Genomic DNA, 26,269 nt, shown 5'->3' with positions numbered 1-26,269 from the left:
ATGGATGATGGATGGATGGATGGATGATGGATGGATGGATGATGGATGGGTGTTGGGTGGGTGGGGCAGAGGTGCCCTCGTGTGCCGTCCCCTCTGTTGCCGCTGTCTCCCAATACAGGATTTTCCGGGTTCAGGCAGACGGAGATGCAAATGCCTGTGTTAATGAGGGTGTTGTAGCATCCCTGTAATCTCATACAGAGCCTGTGAATTATCACAAGTGTCTAGCCAAAGGATAAAAGCACAGGAGGTTTCCAAAACAACATTCCCATAGAAGCATCTCTTAAGCTGCTGGCGATATGTGCCTTCCAAGTAACCAGTGCATCTGGGTGATTAAAGCCTTCGCCTTTGTCTGAAACATCAGAACTGAATAGACACTTCCTCTGAGCTCTTTTAGATCTTTTTTGCTTATGGGTCATCAGTTATTTCTGTCTGCTTTTAATATATAAATCCTTTTGTTCTTTCTGATAGAACTTCATCTGTACAGAAGTAATTTGGCCTTTTCTGTAGAAGAATCTCATATATTTCTCGTTTTGTTTTCAGTCTATCAGACATCTCCAGAACTTGTTTGGCTTTCATTTCCTCGCCCTCCTTCGCTATAAATACTTTCATGCATAAAGATAATACTCCTCTCATAAGCCTGTCGTGTACATTTGGCCAGTACTGTGACAGAGTGCTGCTTCAGGGCATGGGAACTTACATCTGTGACACATTATCACAAATAATCGCTTCTTAAGCATTTAAATAATTTTCATCCTTTTCTATGTTGTTCTGGCACCTTTAACCCCATGGTGACCCCTCGCCAGCAAACTGCTGTTTTGCAGTAATGTAATTTAAAATCCTGTCATCACTTTATGATGTAAGATATAAATTTAGGGGTACTTGCATCTGAAAAGAAGGCCTGCAGGAATTAAGTATTTTTAGAAATCTATGAGAATGTTACTTGGAAGAGGACATTCGTTGGGGATCAGGAAGGAAGGAAAGTGTCAGCAGTGGAAAAGGATCAAGTCAGGCTTACTTGAGAACTGACATATCCATGTCCACAGGATCTGGTAAAACACATCCAAGAGTGCCATGCGTGTTGACTTGTGGCAATATGAGGGATCACATCTGGAAAACTGCATCCAGGTTTTGGGCCCCTAGACATAGCAGGGGGGCTGCCAGACTGGAGGGAGTCCCGTGGAGGGCTGCATGGTGGCTGGGAGCTGGTGTGGAAAGGGAGGCTGAGGGCACTGGGCTTGTTCAGCCTGGAGGAGAGAAGGCTTTGAGGCAAGGCTGCAGTGGGGGGGTCACAGAAAGGGTGAGCAGCATTCCCATGTGTGTGAGAAGGCTGCTGAGAAGTTGGAGGCAGGCTCTTTATACAGAAGGGTGTGGCAGGAAGATGAGAGAAGATGGTCAGGAGGTTCCAGGCTGAGGGAAAAATGCAATTTCTCATGGTCATGGCAGAATTGGCACAGCAGCACAGGGATGTTGTAGAGTCTCTCCCTGAGAGGCTTCTGATAAGCCTCTGTTCAGGTGTGGATACAGTTTTAACCCTGCTCTGAGCAGAAGGTTGGGCTAGAGATGCCCTAAGGTCTTTTTCATCTTAATTGTGACTCTAATGTAAGAATAATAATTCAAAAAATACTTAAACTGTATGAAAAATGAGGAATTTCTTAAGCAGTTTAACTGTGCTAACACCACAGAGGCAGAAACTTGCCCCAAAGTAGCCCAGAACATCTTTCCATGAACCTGGGCATGTTGGTCTTTCAAAATGTTCTTGGTACTGAAATACAAATAGACAATTAGATTTTTGCTGTGGTTCATCAGTACCATAGTTCATCATGTCATCAGTGGCAGTGTACTAAATACAAATGAAAAGTTCAATCCAAAATTCTATTTTTGCATGATGTACATGATGTATTTTACTGTTGCAAGAATCACAGAATCCTAGACTGGCGCATGGTAGGAAGGGATTGTAAAAATCATCTCATTCCAACCCTCCTGCCATGGGCAGAGGCACCTTCCACTAGACCACATTGCTCCCAGCCCTGTCCAACCTGGCCTTGATATAGGCAAAGAGATTATTTGTCTTTCAGCTTTTTGTGCCTTATGAAATAACATGAATTTGTGACATATCAAGCAGAATAGAAATCAGTTCTCATGGAGTGAATGATCTAATAAGTTGTTGTTACCATATATTTGGTGTTTGAGTACAGAATGTATTTCGCTTGGGTTTGTCTTTGGGAACAGAGGAGTAGTGACTAATAGGACTTCCTAGAACTCAAATTATCAAACATGAACAGTAATGCATGTCGTGACGTTCTGCCCACTTGTACAGAGGTAGTTCAGTGTGTTGATTAACATGTGCTAGTTTAATTAGCTTATACTTTCATTTATTTTTCTTTTAAAGACTTTCATATTGGCTTTCCTGTAGAGTTGTGTTGTAACATAACTGCCTTTTGAAAATACAGTGATTAAGTCTTCAAGCTCAGGGAAAGATGTTATTTGCTGTGCATTTTTTAAATTCTGCCGCAGAAACAATATGACCTAAATATTTAATCAGGCTTAGTAGAATTGGCTTTTTTTATTGCTGCAGATTAATCTAGTTTCTCTGAGCTAATACACATGGCATGTATGTCTTCAAGACCTTTCTTTTTCTCAATAACGTTAAAGATTTATAGCTCTCATAAAATCTGGCATGTGCCAAGAAGAAGATTATGAATTACGATTACTTAAACTGGGAATTTTTCTTTTGAATCCTGTATATGCTGTTTCAGCCTAGGTTGTGTTTGTAGAGGGGTTAGTGGTTTTATACCACTTTTCTATACCCTGTCCAGCTTGCTTCCTTTCTGTGTCATTAAGATGTTGGCCTGGTGCTGTTTACATTTTTGCCTTTGCCTATTTTAAAATAACAGTTGTTTTCACTAGAGAAAATATCATCTTTCTAATTTGAACAAATAAGTGGCTTTGCATGTTTTGCTTAGTGCTGTTGTCTTGTTCAAGTCTTACATTTTGGATGAAAAAAAGAATGTAAATGTGTAATGAATTTCTACAGTTCTTGTTTTCAAACTCTTTTTTTTGCTAGGGGTTTAGTCTGTGGCTGTAGCCTTATGTTCACTTCTTGAATTAATGTGGAGTTTGACTTAAATATTGGAAGTGATATGATCACCTAAACCAAAATAATTTCAGTGACCAATTAGATGTTTAAATTTTCAGAGAAGCTTTGGAAGAATCTTCAGCAAAGTCTTACTTATTTGTTGGTTTTGACTATCTGCTGGTTTCACACAAGTTGCTTGGAGGGCTTCCACATGATCAGGGGGATAACTAAAGCTGCAGGAAGCTGTCACATCCTTTGTGCCATGGCATTCCCAGAGGGAAAACCGCATCCTGGCGTGCATCACACACAGCAAAAACAGTTGGTCAGGGGAGGGGATTGTCCCACTTGGCTCGGCGTTGTTGCAGTGTCATTTTGGGCACTGCATGCAGTTATGGACACACCATCTGAGAAGGATGTGGAGGTCCTTGGATGCTTATGTCCTATGAGGAGCAGCTGAAGAGTCTGGGCTGGCCTGGTTTGGAGAGAAGGAGGCTGAGGCACAACCTCATTGCTCCCTGCAGCAGCTTCCTGAGAAGGGAGTCACCCTTTCTCCCTGGGATCTAGTGATAGGATGGGTGGGAATGGTTCAAAATTGCCCAGAGGAGGTTCACACTGGACATTAGGAAGCATTTTTTTACGGAGAGGTTGGTCAAACCCTGGAACAGCCTTTTTAGAGAGATGGTCCATCATGGAATCCCAAAATGGTTTGGATGGGAAGATTGGTTTGGATACCTTTAGTCTTGTATCATTCCAACCCCCTGCCATGTGCAGGGACACCTTCCACTGTCCCAGGCTGCTCCCAGCCCCATCCAGCCTGGCCCTGGGCACTGCCAGGGATCCAGGGGCAGCCACAGCTGCTCTGGGCACCCTGTGCTAATGCTTTAGCATGGTTTGACTTGGTCATCCCTGAGCTGGTCATGCAGTTGGACTAGAAAGCTGTAGGTCCCTTCCTACTGAAAATATTCTCTTCTATTCACATGGCAACCTCCACCTTCCCTCTGGGTCCCCACATCAAACTCCCATATGTTTTAAAGTGTGTCTTTGATGCTCTTGCTTAACTCCTGTCATCAAAATACCTTTAGTGACTGGGCTAAGAAAAACGAAATAAAACTTTTCTTTGCGTTCATCAAATCTGCACTTAATTGCAAATAAATGTAGATATGCTGGGTTAGTTTTTGTGTGTGTGTGTAGAAATTGCATGTTTCCCCTACATGTGCCTGGGTTTCAAGCAGTGACCAGTGAGTACAGTAGAGAGTCTCAGCCTTCATTTTAACTACTTCTGGTTCAGACAAATTTAAAAAGCTCTCAGGCAGAGGACCAGTGCTTCAGGATTACAGAAGATTGGGGTAAATGGGTGAGAGTATTCTCACAGCAGTCAGATGAAGGCATTCACTTCTTGATGAGAACAGGCTGCCCTTGCAGGGTGGCAGAGGAAAGGACAGCTCAGAAGTTGGGGAGACTTTAAAGCAGGATCAGTTATCCCTTTGAGCAAATTAACTTTTTTTTTCTTTTTCTAGGGGGTTGATATGGCTGACTAATGTGGTTTATTTGAGGTTTTTTCCTTTTGTTGTTTTTTTTTTTTTCTCTCTTTTCTTTTTTTCTTTTGTCAGCCAATACTGCAGCTTCCTCCCTGCCCTCTCTATACCAGCTGCTGGGCAAGATTAGACAGTGCCATGATCAGAGAAGGAATCACTGAGGGATGCCAGAAACATGAGAGGAAAAAATTCTCAGGTAGCAGGTAGTTTACAGGCTTCATCACAGATGTCAGGTTCTCTGTGCTGTCTCTTACAGTATGAAGTTACTTTAGGTATGTTTTTATTCCAAAATTCACATTATTGATGAGTAGCAAGTGAGCATTTTTATGGTGGTTTTGGTGTTTTGTTTGATTTTTGTGTGTTTCAATTCTCCATCCTCAATGTGTAGTAAAGAAAATGAAAAACAAACAAGAAACCTATAAAATACCTATGAGATTAAATCCTTGGAGCCTTCTAAATGCTGCTTTCTGACTTTATAAGGACTGAATTTGGTGCTTTGCCATGACGCCTGTCAGTTTTGAGCATCTTCTGTTATCTTAAAGATATGGTTGGGTTTTCATGTTTATGTTTCCATCCAGCTGATACTCTGTAATCACAGCGAGTCCCAACTGATGCAGTGTGAGAGATGGGGAACTACCAGGCAGAAAGGATCCTGGCACTTTAGTCTCCAAAATATTGATGCTGACCTCTGTTGCTTTAGATCTGAAAGTTTTGGGTTTTGTGGCTTTCATGGCCATTAAAGACAAAGAACTTCAATAACTTGAAGTTTTGCTGGAGCATATGGAATTTTGTTCATAATTTATACTTATGTTGAATGTCACTGTGTATTTTGTGTACTGAGAAGGCAGGAGAGGAGTTTTATTATTTTCATTACCATAAATAGAGTGATAGTTTACTGTTATGTATGAATAGTTGCCTTTTTTTGATTGGGATAACTCAAGTCCACCCAGATTTCCCTGACAGAGTTTTGTAACAAAGCATTCTACCTTTAAGCTTTTAGAAATCAATACTGTCGTGTTGTCGCATCAGAATTCAAAATATTGATCAGATGGATTTCTATATGAGGAGATTAGAGTCTTTTGAAGTGAGATTTTTAGTACAGTGTAAGCTACAGTTTTGTTTTCCAGGTAAACAGGATACCTGAATAGCACACATGCACACACACGCACACCTGAAATCAAGTATGATTGTCTTTATTGTTTGCAGTAATGTTTTTCAAATATTTAGGTACTGTATTGTAGTTGAAGATCGATCACCTTTTGCTATAAAGTAAAAGAAATTTGCCCCATAAAATATGCAGAAAATAAAAATTTCAATAAAAGTAGATGTAGCTGGATACCTAATTTCTGGTGGATCAAGTAAGCTTATTTCAAGCTCACAAGCAGTCACTGAAAATTGATATCAATGTCTCTTAATGTACATAGTCTTAAAGGAATTCTGCTCTTAAGCCTTGATTTTAGTCTGATTTACTTCAGCGGATTTAATAACAGAAATGCTTAGTCTTCAATTTGAGGTAAGCTCTGCTGGTCAAAGTGGCTGTGAAAGTCATGGAGTTATGGGGGTTGCATTGCTCTTGATGTGAGTTTAATGTCAAACTTGTCAGTAGACTAGTCCAGCTTTGAAAATAGGAATGCCTATGGAGGGCAGTGCTGCTGACACTTTGTCACCCTGGGTGTGACTCCAGAACCTCTGGGTGATGTTTTGGCAAAACTTCTCCTCCTCCACCACATGCTGTCACCCCACCCCTTTGGTCAGTTAAGCCTGTATATGGTGATGGTGATTATGGGATCAAGTCCTGTTCTTCCCATCTATGGAGAATGTTGGCAGGGGTCAAAGATAGTTGCTATCACTTTCTCTGTGGAGCCAGCCTGGCACAGCTGGGGCTGTTCAGCTGCACCAGAGAAGCTCCAGGGACACCTCAGAGCCCCTGCCAGGGCCTGCAGGGGCTCCAGGAGAGCTGCACAGCCCCTGGGGACAAGGCAGGCAGGGACAGCAGCCAGGCAATGGCTCCCACTGCCACAGGGCAGGCACAGATTTTGGCAGATTGGGAATTAGGAATTGCTGGCTGGGAGGGTGGGCAGGCCCTGGCAGTGTCCCAGGCCAGGCTGGATGGGGCTGGGAGCAGCCTGGGACAGTGGGAGCTGTCCCTGACCATGGCAGGGGGTGGGACTTTAAGGTGGATGAGCTGAGCTTTAGAGGTGGAAGAGCTTTAAGGTCCCTTCTGACCGAAACCATCATAGGATTTTACAGTGGAAGACCCATTCAATTTCTTGATCAATCTAACAAGATTGAATAGCTGGAAGGAGTTTTCTAGTAAGGGGCCTGGTTAAATATAGTAAATGGTAACTGTGGACTTAGAACCATTTAAATCTTCAAAGCATCATCATTCTAAATTATGCTCTTTATTTTGGTTTTGGAAAAAAATATGTGGCCTCTCCAGGTAGCTGGAAGAGCAGGCTTGTGGGTTGAGGGTTTTCTTTAGTATGGGACCCTGTAAATCCTTTATCTTGTCCATCCCTGGCCTATGGAGTGAATAGAATAGCCTGCCTTGCTCACAGTGTGCTGTGGTCAGGAAAGCAGAAAAGACAGGAAGGCTTAGGAAATGGCATCCTTGAGCTTCTTCATCTCCTGACAATTATCATGTCTGCAAATGAAGTGCCAAAAGGGATATTGTGTTCTTAAACTTCCAGAGCAAACACAGGACTGGTGTAATCCAGTAGTGAGTGTTGTTTAAAACAAAGCAGAGGGAGGTTGAGAGAGAGATTGGTTTTGGTGTAGTCTTGGACTGAGAGTCCCACTGATTGCACTGATTAGCTGTTGGTGGCACTCTTTTTTGTCCTTTTTTTTTCCCTGAGGTACACAAATATCTCAGGAAAGAGTGTTTCAGGCACATGTGACTATGTCACATAGGGATTTAGAGAGACACTGGCTTGTGAAATGCAGATAGCTGGGTGTATAACCCCTGGGCCAATTTTCCACCTATGATGCCATGAAACAATGGGGTTTTTTGATTTGGATGGAGCCTAGAGTTCAGGTGTTGTTGGTTCTTGCCAAAGTTAGCAGAAGAGACTTGGTTTCATGAATCTTCATGGGAAACTTTCCCAGTTTAGCACTCCATGGGTGTGTCTGACCTGGAGAGAGCCATGTCCCCTGACTGCAGATGAGGACAGCAGAGCCTGGTTGCACCATCATGAGCTGACCTTTTTGTCTCTCAGCATATAGGGCCTGTTGAAGCACTTTCTGGACAACTTAGAATCACAGGATCATTAAGGTTGGAAGAGATTTCCAGGATTACCAAGTTCAACTGTAAGATCACTGAGACACATCATCACACCACATCATCATACTTGGCACACCCTGCGCTGTGCACTATTATGCAGTGAAGTATTTTCTATACAAACCCTATAATAAAAGGTAGTTGAGGTTATATTTTCTATGTGCCTCAGAGTTTTCCAGTGATGCAGCTTGTTGCAGGTGAACGACGGTAATGAATTTATTTTCCTTTCCATTATGAGTGGGAGGATATCCTGTGCATAGGCATAGGCAATATATCTCTTACTCAGGTGCATTCAGGGTTGCTTAATATCAATTTTAAATGTTTTATTGCTTGCTCTGTATTTACTTCGTAGAAGTGACTCTAGGTCTTCATGGAAAAGCTGGCCAGGTCTTAATTGAGTAACTCTGTTATGATTAAGCATCGCATTTGAGCAACTAGAATTAAATACAGCAATGCTCTACCACTGAAATCCCAGACTACAAGAGCAGTAATTCAGTATGATTTTTTCCCCTTTAAGTCAACAGTCAGTTTTCATGAAAGGCGGTTAAATTTTGTGAACATTCTTAGGTCTTTTTTAAAGGTAACCTTTGTAAATCAGGGACTAGTCTCCTGCATTTATTCAGAGAGATAAAACTTCTCTTAAGATGATGCCAGGAGCGAAAAACAGGGGGAAGAGGGAGAGAAATGACACACACACCCAAAAGAAGCCCAAATTCTTGTGTCTAATGTGTCAGATTTGGTAAATGCCCCGTGCAGCAGTGACAGAACCAGCGTGTGGGCACAGGGGCAAACAGATCCCTCTGTTTCTTGAAACTGTTTTATGTCAAACCGCTCCATTGCTTTCTTGGCACCTTCCATTGACTCTTGGCACAAAAGCCAGGGATGTTAAACCATGACTTAGCTTTCTTAAAGGAAAACACCTCTTTTTTCTGTTTTGTCTCCCTCTACCCTTGTCTTTCAGTTATACCTGCCGCCACTTGCGGAGATATGTGTATGTCTTGGACAAACTGTATTTCCCCCACTCCCACTGCTCTACGCTGCAGCATTGCTTCTCGACCCTCAGTGACAATGGAGAGGAACTCTTGTCTTTAACTTGTTCTCACATTCTCAGATCCTATGCTTCCAGGTTATTAACCTCTCCTCTCCATTTACTGCATGCTGCATGCCCTGTGACTGATTTGTGCATGTTTTCAGTTAACTGATGAATAATTTTGATTTCTAAGGGGATAGTTTGTGTCTTTATGACATCCTTGATGTATATTCTAAAAATGTGTTAGAAATGGGAGTCTACTAATGGTTTGGTTTGTCTTTTTAAATTTAGAATACAAATTCATTGGCCTTTGGAAGCTTTAAGTGCTTTTTATGTTAAAGTATTTTAATCCATTTCCAAAGCCTTGACATAAGAACTTGAGCTGTGATTCACAAAACTTCCATTGCAGTTGCACAGTTTGTTTGGAATTGGTGCAGAGGTTACATGGAAGTGTCTAATACTTCTTGACAGCCATTGTTTTTTTTGTAATGTTGTCTATATAATTTGCTTTTCATGAGTAGAAATGATAGAGCTTTTGCCTCAAGTTCAGGAAGTTTTCGTGGAAGTTAATCACATGATTGTTTGTGCTGGAAAAGCCCTCTAAGACCGAGTCCAAGCACTAGCCAGCACTGCCAAGGCCACCACTGACCCATGTCCCCAAGTGCCATATCCACACAGCTTTTAAGTCACTCCAGAGACGGGGAATCCACCTCTGCCCTGGGCAGCTGTGCCAGTGCCTGGCAACCCTTGGGGTTAAGAAATTTTTCCCAATATCCGACCTAAACTTCCCGTGACAGAAGATGAGTCCATTTCCTCTTCTATTGATTGTTACTTCAGACAATTAAAGATGTCTCCTTTTTTTTATGTCTGATTCCTTTTAATTATACACAATAAGAATTATGAGAATCCATCAGCCCCGAATCCTTCTTTGTGATAGGAAATTATAGATACTTAACATAAACTGTAAAAAGGGTGAATTTAAAGTAAGTCCTACTTGCCATACCCAAAGGATTTCTCTTAGCTGTTTACTCCAAGTAAAAATTAAAGTTTTACTGTTTCATTGTTGATGCTGTGGATAATTAAATATATTAACCTAGTCCCCAGAAGCTTTGGGAAAACAAGGGAAAAATTGCGTGACAAAATTGATCAGAACATGGAAGGCATCCAGGGTGGAAATGCAGCTTCCCAGCTAAGCCAGCATACAATAGCAAGGGACCACACAGTAAACATAAGTAAAACCAGCTTGATTGTCAAGGGAAGAAAATACAGCATGCAAGCTGAAATAGCTCTTTTTGTACAAAAGAAAAAAATTATAGTAGTGCATAATGATGGAGAATTACTCTGAAGATCTCAACAGGACATGAAAATCTAGCTGTCCCAGGGGCGTTCTTCAGATTAATTTGGAACAGGGACATGGTATTAAAGCAGTCAAAAGCCTGAGATTTCAAAGGCTTATGTAAAAATGAATACTAATAATAAGTGCAGTCTACACTACAGTCTTCTTTCAGATGTAATGTTTTACATGTAGAAATGATAGCCTGAAAATGTAAAATAAATAGTGTAATTCTTCCAGCTTGTTTCCATGAAATTTTGGTAATTTTGTACAGCAACAGCACTACATATTGAGCTGACAAAATCACCCTTGGGAGACTGAGTGCTTCTCCGTGGATATTGCATCTTTCAGGTGTGCTGTGGATGAAAATAAGCGCTGATAACACTCTATGTGTTTTCATGTAACAAGCTTGTGAAGTTTTTAGAGAAAAACATTCATCTAGTTACTCCCCACTTACCACAACTGATGGGGATATTTTTTACTGGTATCACTTTCTGAAATGGGGCTTATGCATCAGTTGAGATATATTGGAGTACATCAATCTGGGAGATTTTAAAGTCTCAGATTGTCATTGCAGATTATCTTTTTCTGAGATAGGAGGAGAACAGAGGATTTGAAATAGAAATTGCTGCTGTAAAAATATAGAGGTAGCTATTTTTTCTGGCTAATTCTCCATTGTTGTTTTGATATTGGATGATTAGAGAAGTACAGTCAGGAAATTTGCCTGTCTAATTCTGTAAGTAGCATTGAATATACAACAAAATAAGTGAGGTGTCAAAAGCTTTTTGTTTGAATCCATGCATCCATCCTCTATTAAGTACTACAGTGTTTTATTGTGTGATCAGCCTGCTTAGAGAAGAGATGGAATTTACAAATTACTAAAGGCAGAAGATAATTAATTATGGTGATTCATAAATCACCATCCCACCATCTAGTATTTTTGGCAAAGAATATAAATTTTAGTCCAGAGCAGAAGGTCTCCAACGATGCTCTGATACCCACAGATGGTGTTGCCTGTCTTTGTACTTATCAAAAAATTACAGTTTTCATTACTATTTTGGTAGATTTTATGTGCAAATATATTAATGTTTGCATTAAAGATGTTCAAAAGCAGCATGGGCAGCAGGGCAGGGGGATCCTGCCCCTGTGCCCCTGGGCTCAGGTGAGAGCCCACCTGCAGAGCTGCCCCAGCCCTGGCTCCAGCAGCACAAGGAGCTGGAGCTGCTGCAGCCAGTGCAGAGGAGGCCACGGAGCTGCTGCCAGGGCTGGAGCCCCTCTGCTCTGGAGCCAGCCTGGCACAGCTGGGGCTGCTCAGCTGCACCAGAGAAGCTCCAGGGACACCTCAGAGCCCCTGCCAGGGCCTGCAGGGGCTCCAGGAGAGCTGCACAGCCCCTGGGGACAAGGCAGGCAGGGACAGCACCCAGGCAATGGCTCCCAGGGCCAGAGGGCAGGCACAGATTTTGGCACATTGGGAATTAGGAATTGCTGGCTGGGAGGGTGGGCAGGCCCTGGCCCAGGGTGCCCAGAGCAGCTGTGGCTGCCCCTGGATCCCTGGCAGTGTCCCAGGCCAGGCTGGATGGGGCTTGGAGCAGCCTGGGACGGTGGGAGCTGTCCCTGCCCATGGCAGGGGGTGGTAAAAGATGGTCCTTCAGATCTCTTCCAACCCAAACCATTCTGTGTTTGTCAGGTTTTCAGTGTTCCATGGATGTGTGTGAGAACCTGGTGATGATGTGGCACAAGCACACCACACCCCACACTTACTGGACAGCCAACACTGGTTAAAGCAGGGAAGAGGGAATGCAAAATAGCACGTATTTATTTTGCTGTCCCACAGGGGGCAAGCCCACAGCACCAGATTTCCAGGCAGCTTTCATTGGGATTTAGTGCCAATGTTGCTTGTGGTCTATTGCAAATTCTAGAAACATAGTGGGTACCATACCCATTTTATTATGCACAGCATTAGCATAGCATAAATATTGAGCCTGGGTTTGTAATGCAAAATTCCTAATATCTGATAATTGTGTTGTGACTGTGCTATGTATTTTTTATTGCAGCAGCTGCTTTGTGATGTGAGATATGTTTGCCACTATTACTGTTTCCTTTTGCATTTCATATTCATTGTGTGATGTTTTAACGCTCATGTGTGTTCCTGTTTTGTTTTAAACCTCTCTGGGTTGCAGTCAAGCTCAGGAAAATTGCTTTTGAAGGAAGACTGGCTTAGTGCATGTACTGGCAAAGAGGCAGCTAACAAGCAATGATTAGTTCTGGGATGCTGAACAAATTATGGACAGTTTTAGTTTCATAGCAAGCTTGACACTGTGTGTGAAAGCAGGAAATGCAGTTTTGCTGAACCTTGTAAATTGGGTAAATATGTCTTAAAGTTGCAGAGGTAAAATTTGTAATGGATTAATTTTAATTAAGGGGTTTTTTCGTAAGTAAAAAAAGACCAAGAAATATGATATCAAATTGACATTGAGTTTACCCATTTTGCTTATCTTTTATTACTTAATGCTAGGTTTGTTTAAACAGCAAAATGTATCTCATAAGATTATAATGCTCCCTTTCAGAAGTGTTTTGGCATTGTCTGAAGGGTATGGAGAATGAGCTTTGCAGCCATCCTTCTCCCATGCCATCAGAGTCAATGGAATTATGCAATTACATTCATTTAAGATTGTGCTGCCTTATTGGGATCACAGCCTTGGAGCTTAGCTTTGAGAAATGCTGCTAATTTACTAGAAATGGTTCTGTTGCTGCAACCTGATGCTCAAGTGCTGCTTAAAGCCAGCTTGAATTTTTTATCCAGTTTCCAGTTCCTTTTTCCTTGGAGTGCGAGCTGTACTGGGGCACAGGGCCTGGATCCCAGTCCTGTGTCCTGGTGTGAATTACTGACCTGACAATGCAGGAAAGGTGTCTAGGTATCATCCTCAAAAACAGCTTAAGCATTTGCAACTCTGACATATTTTCTTTGACTTCCGTCTGTGAAAAGAAGGTGGGGAAAAACATGAGGCAAACATGTGTATCATTGAACCTTAAATGGCTTTTGCTTGGATTAATTGGATTTGCTCTGTGGAGATGTACAGCAATTCATATTCTTTCAAATGAGGCTTGACAGATGTGAATTTTTTTTGTCCAATAATCCTGAGCATTTGTTGCCATTGAGTTTTTAGGCAGTTAGTGTGAAAATCTCACCCTAAGTTGGTGCGAGTAAAATAGTCAATGCATCAGCCTTGTTTAGAGTCATTAAATGCTTTGGGTGGGAAGGGACCCTAAAGTTCATCTCATTCCACCCCTTCCAGGGACCAGGGACACCACCCACTGTCCCAGGTTGCTCCAAGCCCTGTCCAACCTGGCCTGGAACACTTCCAGGGATAGGACAAACATTGATCCTTACTTCACTGTGAGCTTAACCTGTCAGAGCTTTCATAAATGGCCCCACATTTGTCATAGAGTTAAAAGTAGAGTAATGAGGATGGAAGAATCTGGATCTGTCACAGGCAAGAACTAGCTTCACTTCATTTATCACTAAAGCAGGCTATTTTTGGAATGTTAGATAGCATAGTTTAAAATATTTTTCCCCAAAGAAAAATTTATTTCTCCAATACATGTAAAAAAATGGTAGATTTAAGCACTCTAAATAAACAAGCTTGTAGTTTTTTTGTTTTTGGTTTTTTTTTTTTTTTACAATACTGAATAAAAACATTATTTTTCTGCAGGATATTTAAATAAGATTCTGCACTTTGCTTCCAAAGCTGGCATTTTACCAATGATCCTTTTCCTCCTCTTTTTCCTTTCTGTTCCCCCAAACACTGTTCAGTGGTCTCTGCTCAGCATCCTGCCAAGCTGAGAGGCTGATGGGGACTGGGTTGGTAGCATTCAGGGACTGCAGTGTCATTACATTGTCAGAAAGTATCTTTGTGGGTGGACTGGGAAATTTTTCTTGTTATTGAAACATGGCATAGTATCTCCAACTTCTAGTGTCAAGAGTTGGAAATGGTACATTTTTGTGACAATGAACAAATTTTTTTGTCTTAATGCTGTGCCACTGATTAATTCTAACTGCCTCCATTACCAGTGTTAAACCTGAACTCTCAAAGGTGGTCTTTTTCCTACTGGGCTTAATATGCACAGTTTTACTTTTTATTTTCAATGCTTGCCCAATGCTGTGAGTTGCTGTAATTGTCAACCAGTAGTCATTGAGTTCAGTGGTTATGGTGTATTTTAAACTTCAATCTTAGGCAGACCATGGAACAGCTGAACAGAATTTAATTAAGTCACTTAAGAAGTAAATAGAAGCAAGAACAAGTGAAAAAAAGACAAAAGAAAAAAGGACAACCAAACTGCATTAATGTTTCTTCAAGGATTCTGTTAATACGCATATGCTGATATTTCTCTAGAGTGGCCTGTAAATTTCTATGGAAACTGTGTTCTCTGAGCTTCCATGCAAGATGGTTTGTGGGGCTCAGTTTCTGAGCTGGGGCCACAGCTCAGGAGACGAGGCTTTTTTTTGGCTGCTGCGTTTGTGTGGTTCACTTCCCCAAAATCCAGCTCATTTGATAATTTTTCTTTGGGGGAAAAAAATAGAATTAAAAAAATAATAAAGGTCAGAGAGGTCTGTTGAATGAATATAATTTAATATTTTATTGCTTTGTGATTTTTAGTCAGCTGCTCATAATTTTGTTGGAGGCTTGGAGTTGTTTATTATGGAAGGATCACTTTACACTCAACATCGAGTGACTTGGCAGAGCAGAATTGTTTATAAATAATTCTATTGCAGATTATTTATCTTTGTACTGCATAGCATAGTGGTCAAGAAGCCAGTGTGATATAAAATTAATGGTGTGGGTATTCATTGGGTGAAGAACTGCCTGGCTTGCAGGTCTCAAATACAGTTTAACTGGATGCTTACCAAGTGGATGCATGTCTAGTGGAAACCCTCTGCATTGATTTGTTAAGTCCTGCCCTATTTAAAATTAAGTATCTAAAATAGTTTTTAGAGAAGGAGCAATCAGTGAAGGGAAGAGATTGCTGATATAAAAATGTAATTGTCTAGGCTTGATGAAAGCAAGGTGTATTTTCATGAAGCTGGTGGAATTCCATGCACAAAGATCATACTAAAAGATAAAAGGAACAGGTTGACTTTGAAAGAAATCAGAAATACTCTATGGCATTTTTATGAGTTTGCTCCTTAAATTATTTGGAAGATTAAGGGGGAATAAATCCTTCAATAAGGGGGCTCTTTAATAAGATTTGTCAGAGGGGTTTGGGTGGGATCTCAGGGAAAGGCTCTCCCCCAGAGGGTGCTGGCACTGCCCAGGCTCCCCAGGGATGGGCACAGCCCCGAGGCTGCCAGAGCTCCAGGAGCCTTTGGACAGCGCTGCCAGGGATGCCCAGGGTGGGGTTGCTGGGGGTCTGTGCAGGGCAGGGGCTGGACTGGTGGGTCCCTTCCATCTCAGGATATTCTGTTATCCTTTGCAAAAGTACAATGCAGTCCAGTAGCTGGAAAGCAAACCCAGCTGAGACTGGTCTGTCTTTTTTTACATGGTATATGAGTCACTGGAATAACAAGGGCTCTGGATTTCCCTAGATTGGAATTTTTAAATGAGGTTGGATGTTCTCCTAAAAGATATGTCCAAGTCCAGCCAAAACTATTGGACTTGAAGGAGGAAGTAGCTGAGGGAATTCCTATGGCTTGTGCAGATGAGTGGATCAAAGTGGCTTCTTTTGGCATAAAAAATGGAAGTTACAGGCAGATTGCCATGCAGGGTTTTGTTCATTTGTTTGCCTTACAGATTGCTTTAAAAGGATGCATTTTCATTTGGAATCTTCCCACTAAAAATTATATCTTCTCAGGTTCCCCAGGTAATTTGACCCAAATAGTACAAAACAGCACAGGTTGCCAAAACTCTACATTCTCATGTACAGAGAATGAATTGAATGGAGAAAATTTGCAAGAGTGAGGTTCTTTCTTTATAATAATCTTTATTCCTCCCACCCTGGTAAAAATCTATCACAGACATTTTCTAGATGCATTCTCATGTGAAGCTAAAACACGTCTCGATCAGTCAGAATTATTTTTAATTGGTTGCTTATGAGCCCACATTCCCTTGAGATGAAACTGGAACAAAATTACTTTCACACATTTCCATTGTAGCAGTATGTTCAGAGTCCGGGGTTTTGCGTTCCTACGTAACGTCTGGCATTTAATCAGCATTGGGAGGGTGTCTTATTCTTTGGTAAGTATGTAAATAAGCTATTGTTTTGGGAGTAAAAGGAGAAAAATGCCATAGCTTGTCTGAAGAGTTCAGGGGAATGCTAACAAAATGCGTGTCAGTCTGAATATACTGAAACAGCTTATAGCTGAAAGGAGAAAGAATTTATGCTCATCTCAGCCAGTTTTATCCTTAGACTAAAATACCTTGCTGAGATCCAGCCCCTCTGTCTTTGCTAACTTCCCTGGATGCACCTCTCCAGCAGCTTCCTGAAGTCAGTGCCACTGGCAGCAGGGAATGCCCTGCAGGTATTCTTGGCTTTCTGCATCTAGATGATGCACTCATGTCTGTTCTGATATCCCGAATTTTGCATGAACTTTGACTAGTGATGGCAGCTTAGTAAAATATTTAATTAATCCCTAAATATAGAAAATTATTTACTTAGAAAATAATAAACATATGTTACTGATTCAAAATGTCTTCCAATTTCTCAAATTAAAGAAAGTATTGACAGCAGCTAGAGTTGTCACAATTGATAATTTTGATTAAGATGTTCCAGTCAGAATGCCTGAAGCATCAGAATGTGTACATTTTTCCCCCTTTTAAGTAGGAGTATCTACATCTTGATATCAGTTGAGAACTAAATGTTTAAACCACTTTTGTGGGTTTCCTGAGAGAGATCTGGGTGTCTACCCAGAGCTGGGCAGTACCCTCAGTACTAAAATATGCAAAGAACTTTGCAAATCTTGAGTAACAAATGATTCAGAGGACGAACGTGCAGCAAACATCTTTGCAGGTGTCTCCTAGAGACAGAGATGGATGAGCTTAAGGGATTAAAATTGTGCATATGAACAGTGGTGATCAGGGAAATTTTAAATTTTGATCAAGGACTCTGAGAGCAGAAGCAGCAAGAAATTAATCTTGTTAATGTAGAGGACAAGAGATTTAAAGTTTTATGCTTTTAAAGTTGGATGCAAAGTGTCCCACTTCATAAAATATATAAAATTTTAGTTCAGCAGTTATTTTTAGTCAATAACGCCAAGAATCAGCAGTGCAGTTAAAAATGAGAGAACCTCACAACATACTCATAGCTTCATAGGAGACTTTAACTTGAAATGTAATTTGGTTAGTGGGATGTTGTGCATAAGAAGGATATCTGAGTGGTCTGCTGATGTGGGGCTGGTATGTTAGTTTAGAAGTGATGAGTCCAGGAGATAACCCTTATATAGTGAAACCCAGTTTCACTGGGTTTTCCAGTATGCCCAAATTGTCTCAAACCAGATGTTGTGATATGTGCTGCAGAGATATTCTGCACAGGAGCCATAGGGGAGACCTGCTTAGTGAAAATACCTGAGGGTTTATATTCTTCTAATTAACTGCAGCTGTAGATAGCATGAGTCTGGAAGTTTGGCTTATTTTGATTTAAAAAAATATTTTTAAAAATATTTGATTAACAGTATAAGTGATTAGAGGCATCATCCTCATGGTTCTCCTTCTGATGTAGTTTTGGGTAGTCGCCCAGCTGCCCAGCTGTTGAATTTAAATCAGTGATTCTCCATCAGAGGGGCAGGTGCCACCAGTGAGGGGTCATAAGCACATTACAACAGAGGCAGAGCCCTGGGCTGCTGGGTCCTGCACACCTGGCCTGGCTCCACATGTGGCTGGAACAGGATGGGGAGGAAAGAAAGAGGGAACACTGCTGACCTGCTTATTGAAGGTGTAACATCTGAAAAATTGGAAATGGGCATCCAGATCCGTTCATACTGACCTCAGTGACCCAAACCATTCCAGATCTGCAGAATTAATAACACTGTAATTAACTCTGTAAGAATTCCTCCTTTTAATTTCTGGCTTCTATTGAGAACATCTGAAAACAACAACTGTTATGTCTTCTCACATTTTGGTATCTCCCTTCCTCACCACAGCCTGTTTGACCAAGAAATGCAGAGAGAGGCTTGGGGGGAAGATTTAGTCAGCTCTTTATTCCAATCCTCCAAAGGATTGATTTAAGTTGTGTAAGGAGTTTTTGGATCCTCACTCTGCAGCAGAATGTAGGGGGTGAGAGCTGTGAGCTATTCTTAAGTGGTTTTGTTCTTTCGTGTTTGTAAGCTGAATTTATGAGAAAACATTGATGAGAATGCTCCCACTGCAGCAGCCACAGATCAGAAAAAGCAGTGGGAGAGGAAAATAAGAACAACCACAACTGGTTTCCAAAGATGACTAATCCTCCAGCCCCAGTGTAACCTCCAGGACAATGATTAGTGTTTGGCTTTTCTTCTGCTGGAAAAGTTTTCTGGGGCGTCAGCCTAGCTGAAAACTGGTTCAATACATGTAACTAATGAAAGATTTTAAAGTTCCCATTTAATGTTCCTGCCTTGTGCACTTGGTTACTTTAAATACTTCTAGGTGCATGGTGTGGAGTATTACATTTTGCCTGTATTCTGTAGTTACCAGAATATTTTATAAATGAGGAAAATCTAGTTTTATAGATAAGATATGGTAATATACCTCTAACAGACCTGCTAGCAGTAGTGAGATAGAGTTTTTGACTTCCAGTTGATTGCTTCTCAGTTTTGCAGAAGACTTTTAAAGGGAATTCGACATGGATATTTTCCTTTTCACCAGAGTGAAAAAAAATGCAAGTCCTTGCTTTTAGTGTGACATTCACTCAGCAAAAATTTAAAATTGGTGTTTATAAAAAGCTTCCAACCTAATAAATAAAATCTGATCTTTCCAATACTGCATTCTTGTAATTAATCAACTGCCATCGTCTTGCTACTGCAGGATTTTACCCTGAAGTATGTCTTCTGTATTTCCCAGAGCGCTTTGTAGTGCAGTTGTGGCTTTACAGGTTTCTACATTGACTTGGTATTCATTCCCAGCAGACAGTTTTCCTTGCATTTTGTTGTTTATTGAGTTGTGCTCAATGTTTGTGCTCTGTGATTTCAGGGAATCATTAAAGTGCCTGGTTAGGAAGCATCTTTGGAGATTTTCATGTCCAAGGGCAGGGTCACCAAGAGCTGTATGCCCAAGGCTACATCCAGTTGATGTTTACTATCTTCAAAGATGGTGACTCCACAAGTTCTCTGTGTAACTTGTGGTTTTTCTCTTACGGTTAAATGCAATTTCCTGTATTGCAATTTGGGCCCATTTCCTTTTGTCCTTTCTCTGGACATCAGTGTGTCTGGCTTAGTCATCTCTAGACTTTCCCATCAGAGTCACAGAATCACAGAATCATCTAGATTGGAAAAGACCTTTAGGTCATCAAGTCCTACCTATGATCTAACACCACCTTGTCACCTATCAGATATTTGTATGTTCTAGGAGCCCTGTGAGCTTTTTCTTCCCAGGCTAATCAGAGGCTTCTCAGCTTCTCTTTGCATGTGAGACACTCCAGTCCCCTCATCATCTTTGTGGTGCTTTGCTGGACTTGCTGAGGTGTGTGCATGTCCCTACTGCTGGGAGCTCAGAGCTCTAGGTGAGGCTTCCCAGTGCTGAGCAGAGAGGGGGGGGATCACCTCTTCTTTGGGCTGGTGGTGCTGTGCCTCATGCAGCCCAAGGTGCCCAGGGATTTCTTTGCTATGAGGGTCAGTTGCTGGGCACCTTCAATTCTGCGTTCCCCAGGAACATGGGGGCCTTTGCTGCAAAGCTGCTTTGCGTGTGGTTGACCCTCACCTCCCAGGGTCTGGTACATCCCTTCATAGCTTCACAAGATTTCTCTTGGAGTGTTTATCCAGCCTGTCCTTGTCCCTCTAGCAGCCCAACCATCATGTGTTTCAGCTTCTCAGCTTCTCCTCCCAGTTCTGTATCACCTGCAAACTTGCCAAGGCTGCAGCCTGCCCCACCAGCTGGGGCATCAGTGGAGATGTTGGGAAACACTGGTCTTGGAATCCTAGCGTGTTTGGAAGTGATCTTTAAAGCTCATCTCATTTCATCCCCTGCCATGGTCTGGGACACCTTCCCCTGTCCCAGGCTGCTCCAAGCCCCATCCAGCCTGGCCTGGGGCACTGCCAGGGATCCAGGGGCAGCCACAGCTGCTCTGGGCACCCTGGGCCAGGGCCTGCCCACCCTGCCAGCCAGCAATTCCTAATTCCCAATGTGCCAAAATCTGTGCCTGCCCTCTGGCAGTGGGAGCCATTGCCTGGCTGCTGTCCCTGCCTGCCTTGTCCCCAGGGGCTGTGCAGCTCTCCTGGAGCCCCTGCAGGCCCTGGCAGGGGCTCTGAGGTGTCCCTGGAGCTTCTCTGGTGCAGCTGAGCAGCCCCAGCTGTGCCAGGCTGGCTCCAGAGCAGAGGGGCTCCAGCCCTGGCAGCAGCTCCGTGGCCTCCTCTGGAATCACCACATGGAGTGCACGACTTCTGGCTGGGCTCCAGCTGGACTTTGTGCTGCTGACTGTAGCTCTCTGACCCTTTTAGTTTAGCCAGGTTTCTGTCCACCTCCCTGTCCATTTATCTAGTCTCTACTTCATCACAGTGTTACAACTTGGCTTAATTGTAAAATACCATGATTATCTTGATTTTATCTTTGAGAGTCTTTATACTGTCTGTGTAGTTGTTCACATTTACAAATTGCTTCAGTATCCGAGATAGTTTTGGCCTTGAATTAAGATTTCAGATTACACCACCAGGCTTGGGAAAACTCATCTGTGATCTATGCCAGCACTGCTGAGGCTGCTCCAGTGCTGGGGACAGCTCTGGGCCCTCAGCACAAGAGAGACACCGAGGGGCTGGAGCGTGTCCAGGGCAGGGAACGGAGCTGGGAAGGGGCTGGAGCCCCAGGAGAGGCTGAGGGAGCTGGGCAGGGGCTGAGCCTGGAGCAAAGGAGGCTCAGGGGGACCCTTGTGGCTCTGCACAGCTCCTGACAGGAGGGCACAGCCGGGGGGAACAGGGACAGGAGCAGAGGGAACGGCCTCAGGCTGGGCATGGGCAGGCTCAGGGTGGACATGAGGAGGAATTTCCACATGGGAAGTAGGGGTCAGGAATTTAAAGGGGCTGTCCATGTAGTCCCCATCGCTGGAGGTGTCCAAGGAAGGGCTGGACATGGCACTCAATGCTCTGGGGTGGGTGATGAGGTCGGGCACAGCTTGGGCTCTGTGATCTCTGAAGTTTTTTCCAGCCTGAATGATTCTGTGGTTCTGTCACCTGGATAAATTGAAATTCAGAACAATGTTTGTACATGCCTAGAAGGACTCTTACTGTGTGTCTTCTGAATATCCTATTGAAATGCATTTATGTTTGATCCTATGGCCTAGCATTTGTTTCCCAAGTGGGAGTGGAATTAACATCCCAACCCATGGTGGTTGTACTTGGTTTTTATACAGTATAGAATATGAAATTTGTTAGTGTTTGCTTTATCATCATGAAGTCAGTTCCTGGAAATGTTGTCTTAACTTTGGGAAAAACAGAGAATGACCTGGAACATCACAGAAATGTGCCTTTTTAAAAAGTGTGTTTTGGGGAGGGCAATGTTTTGGAATTTAGGAGGATTTTTAGATTGATAGAGGCAGGAAGAATTACACAGCAGAATAAGATTTATACAACTGAGTGGGAGGTAGAGCTCAACCTCTTTCTCTGTGGGAAGGAGGTTAATTTCCAAATAAATTGAAGACAATGTAAATTTAATTACTGTGCAGCTCAAAGGACTGGGACTTAAAAGCTATCATGTTAGTTTTTAAGATGGAAAAATATTGCACAACTGCAAGAGCACTGAAATAAATAATTAAATCAAATCTGTGTTAGCTGTCCCACCAGTTCTGAGACTTGAGGATGTCTGAAGGCAATAAAATAATCTCTCTTCAAAATGACAGGTTCAGCAATGGGTAAGGTAATTTCAGATGACAGTGTATGTGAGAAATAATGACATATTTCCTACTGAAAAGTAATGAACAATAGCTTTAACGCTTTATCTAAATAAAACCTACTTTTTCTTAATAGGGGCTATTCATGCCCATGTAACTTTTCTAGATCTCATTGGTATTGTCTGTAACACCTCTTTCACTGAAGAATAAAATTGAAAACATTGACAGGCAGACTAGAGTGGAGAAACAGGATTGCATTTCAGCTCTGTCAAGATTGGATTGTGAAACTTGGGTAAGATGTGACTTTTGCTAGATATGGAAAATATTTTAATAAAAGATGAGGAGACGGTCCAAGCCGGGGATCCTTCAGGATGCTGACAAACCTTTTCCTGCTGTGAGCTACGGTGATTTTGATCACACATGTTTGTTTGGGAGAACAGTGGTGGTGATGGAGACAAAAACTGGGAGAATTCAGTACTCCAAATATTTTTCCTTCCTTAAAGGCTTCCAGATTATCCGTTCCAAGATTGTCATCTTCCTGCAATGATGAGTAGTTCAGAGCATTTCATGCTGAAGTGTATTTCTAAATGCTTCTGTATATGCTGGAGACCATGGTATATTCTTGATACCTATATGCTTTTCCCTGGAGATGTGTTTTAACCTTTCTAGGCCCATGCTCTGCATTTAATGGAATCATTAGGCTGAAAAATCCCTCTAAAAGCATCAAGTCCACCCATTCCCCCAGCACTGCCAAGGTCACTAAAGTTTCACATTCACAAAGCTTTTAAATCCCTCCAGTGATGCTTCACAGGTTTTTTTCCCCCACCTTTTTTGTTTGTTTGTTTGTGTGGGCTTTGTTTGTTTTTTGTTTTGTTTAATTTTTTTTTTATGAACGATAGAACAAGGGAGAGAAGATCACTAAGCACTGTGAATTTGGGATGTGATGTTAGGGAGGCAAACTTTACTGTTCGTAATAAAGATACATGGAAAAGGAAGCAAGTGAAAGGCCCTGGCATTATCTCTCAGACATACATAGGAAAGGACATGGGTGTTGTTGAGAGGCTGGAGCTACCAAAAAGAGAGAAATAAAGAAAATAAAGAGAAATGTTAAATAACAGGACTTAAAAAAATGCTGTGGGCTTATTTCCAAGGATGTTGGCACAGCATTTACACTGAACTGGGCAAGGGCAGGCTGGGACTTCCTAAAGCCAAGTTAACCTCCGTGTAGGTCATTAACTGTAGCTTTTTCCATAGTGAATTGCACTCTTATGAAATGCTTCATTATCCCTTGTTTTGTTCAGCATTCACTGCAGTTGGGTTCTGACTGGATATTAACATCCCTTACAAAAAATTTAATATTCTTGATAAATGTTTTCTTTTGGTGATGCAGTATTTTTCAGGATGAAAATACCTATCTTTAATTTCCTATTTTAACCTCAATTTTCCTTTGAAAAGTGGTTTATTTATGACAGGCTACCTTTTGCAGGTTTGTTTCTAAGAACAGAAATTCACAGAAATGCTTCAAAGGGGATGATGTTGACATTACAGTGAAGGATGTAAACAATTTTCATTTGAGATACATATTTTTCAAGTACTGTGTTGTTGCAGTGTGTGTTTAGTAACAGATAATAAACTTAATCTTGGTCTTGTATTGAAAAACACTTGATATCTTAAGTTATTTGATGTTACATTATTTGACATTATCCTGTGTTTTTATTGCATTTTTCCTTTTTTCAAATACTAGTATGCTTTCAAGTACTTCTGAAAATGTTTAAGCATTTCATCTCTTGGAAGGTATATTGATCTGCACATCAGTGCTGTTTGCAGAGAGGAGAAGTATTTCCAACAAATACCATGGGAGGAAGGTGTGGGTGTTTTATGTAGGTGCATACACTTGGTCATAGGATCCCAGAGTGGTTTGGGTTGGAAGAGACTTTAAAGCTCATCTCATTCCACCCCTGTCATGGGCAGGGACAGCTCCCACTGTCCCAGGCTGCTCCCAGCCCCATCCAGCCTGGCCTGGGGCACTGCCAGGGATCCAGGGGCAGCCACAGCTGCTCTGGGCACCCTGGGCCAGGGCCTGCCCACCCTGCCAGCCAGCAATTCCTAATTCCCAATGTGCCAAAATCTGTGCCTGACCTCTGGCAGTGGGAGCCATTGCCTGGCTGCTGTCCCTGCCTGCCTTGTCCCCAGGGGCTGTGCAGCTCTCCTGGAGCCCCTGCAGGCCCTGGCAGGGGCTCTGAGGTGTCCCTGGAGCTTCTCTGGTGCAGCTGAGCAGCCCCAGCTGTGCCAGGCTGGCTCCAGAGCAGAGGGGCTCCAGCCCTGGCAGCAGCTCCGTGGCCTCCTCTGCACTGGCTGCAGCAGCTCCAGCTCCTTGTGCTGCTGGAGCCGGGGCTGGGGCAGCTCTGCAGGTGGGCTCTCACCTGAGCCCAGGGGCACAGGGGCAGGATCCCCCTGCCCTGCTGCCCACGCTGGGGATCAGCCCAGGACAGGGGGTTCAGGCTGGGGCAGGCCCAGCTCTCACCCACAGCACCCCCAGCTCCTTCTCCCAGGGCTGCTCCCTCTGCTCAGCCCAGCCTGGGTTGGTCCTGGAGCTGCCCTGACCCAGGTGCAGCGCTCAGCCAGATGTTTCCATGGGCCGCTGCTCGAGCCGGTTTGGCTAATGTGATACCAGATATTGTAGTGTGAATTTTGAGTTCATTATCAACTACCATACCTAAAATCCTCTTCTTTATTCCTTCAAAGGTATTTCGTGCCTGGCATGATTTATTCAGAAAGGAATGCATGAGCAAAATTTGAAAATTGAAATTCTGTATGTACTGGTTTGAATACACGTCTTGGAAATTGCAGTGTGTGTACCAAGATTGAACATCCTGTGTGAAATTCCTGGTGAAGGCGTAGGGGGAAAAATTAAAATTCAGCTCCAACTTCAGCTTTATAGTATTCCAGCTCAAACTGTGTAATTTTTTTATGTCTAGAAATTGAGTAAAATGAGATATTTGAGCCAAAATTACTAACATGATATGGATGGAGGTACTCCATTGAAGGAGGTGGTAATACACGCAATATATTATGCTTTATGCATATTTTACAATAAAAATTGACTTCATCAATATTGGAATTTGATTCAAAGTTCAGGAAATAATAGATGAAGGTTTTATGAAAAGTTTAATTCACTGTCTTGGTTTCAAAAGTGAAACACAATCTTTAATTAAGAGATTGTTCATTGTGCTTTGTTTTGAATGTAGAAATATTCACTGGTTTGGGATTTTTTACGTTGTCTTTATTCTTTGTGTGGCCTCAGGCACACTGAACACATGCCATCTAACTTTATCCAGAAGACAAAAAATGCTCATTTCCTTAATAACTGTTCTTTTTACAGCCTGTGATACTCATAAAAGTTCTCAGTGGTTCACAAGTGTTCACAGTGAATATACAAATTATTTATAAATACAGATTTGGGAAAAAAAGATTGCTACCCACTATAAACAGTTATGGAAGTTATCCACAGATATAAATGTATTAGCTTGCAATTTTTTTTCCTTTATGGGGCACTGGAAGTTTACAAATGGCCTTATTGTTATGCAAAAGGGAGTCCTTGCATCCAAAATTATGTTTGGGAGAAAATCTTAGCTGTGACACCTATGTCAGGTTTGAATTTTTGGTCATTTCTGTAGTGTCCTTAGCAATGACTTTATTGTGAAGTGGATTGGTCCAACTGATTTTTTTTATTTCTTAAAAAAAAAGTTTCCAGTTTGTTAAAATTGGAGAGGTTTCATGTGAGTAGGATAACCAAACAGACTGTAGTGACGAGGGAGAGACAACTAGAGGCTTTCCATGCCCACTAGCAGAATCACTGTGGAGGGAGAAAGATGTGATCAGGAAGGACACTTGGCCAAAAACAAGGTCAGTCCACGAGGAAAGCAGTAAACTCCTTCCTGTGCAGCAAACAGGTCAGAGAGACCTTTAGGCCACGGACCAAGAGAAAGGAGCGAGAAGGGAGACAAAGGCATAA

The 26,269-nt window shown here is 42.2% G+C and overlaps 1 protein-coding gene across 3 annotated transcripts in view; it reads left to right on the top strand.

The window, feature by feature from the left end:
• DYM (dymeclin) overlaps window positions 1-26,269 on the top strand; it is a 209,594-nt gene that overhangs the window by 107,913 nt on the left and 75,412 nt on the right. For 2 of the 3 annotated variants that reach the window (XM_054283293.1, XM_054283296.1), the window contains one exon: window positions 8,850-9,014. The exons of the other annotated variant lie outside the window; for it this stretch is intronic. In XM_054283293.1, coding sequence (XP_054139268.1) covers window positions 8,850-9,014 — 165 coding nt within the window. The remainder of the gene's footprint in view (window positions 1-8,849; window positions 9,015-26,269) is intronic. 3 annotated transcript variants of the gene reach the window in all.

This window comes from Melozone crissalis, unplaced genomic scaffold (assembly GCF_028551555.1).
Source record: "Melozone crissalis strain CALT ecotype California unplaced genomic scaffold, PUWL_Pcris_2 ptg000036l_1, whole genome shotgun sequence".
Taxonomy (NCBI): domain Eukaryota; kingdom Metazoa; phylum Chordata; class Aves; order Passeriformes; family Passerellidae; genus Melozone; species Melozone crissalis.
This window is presented reverse-complemented; position numbering and strand designations above follow the sequence as displayed.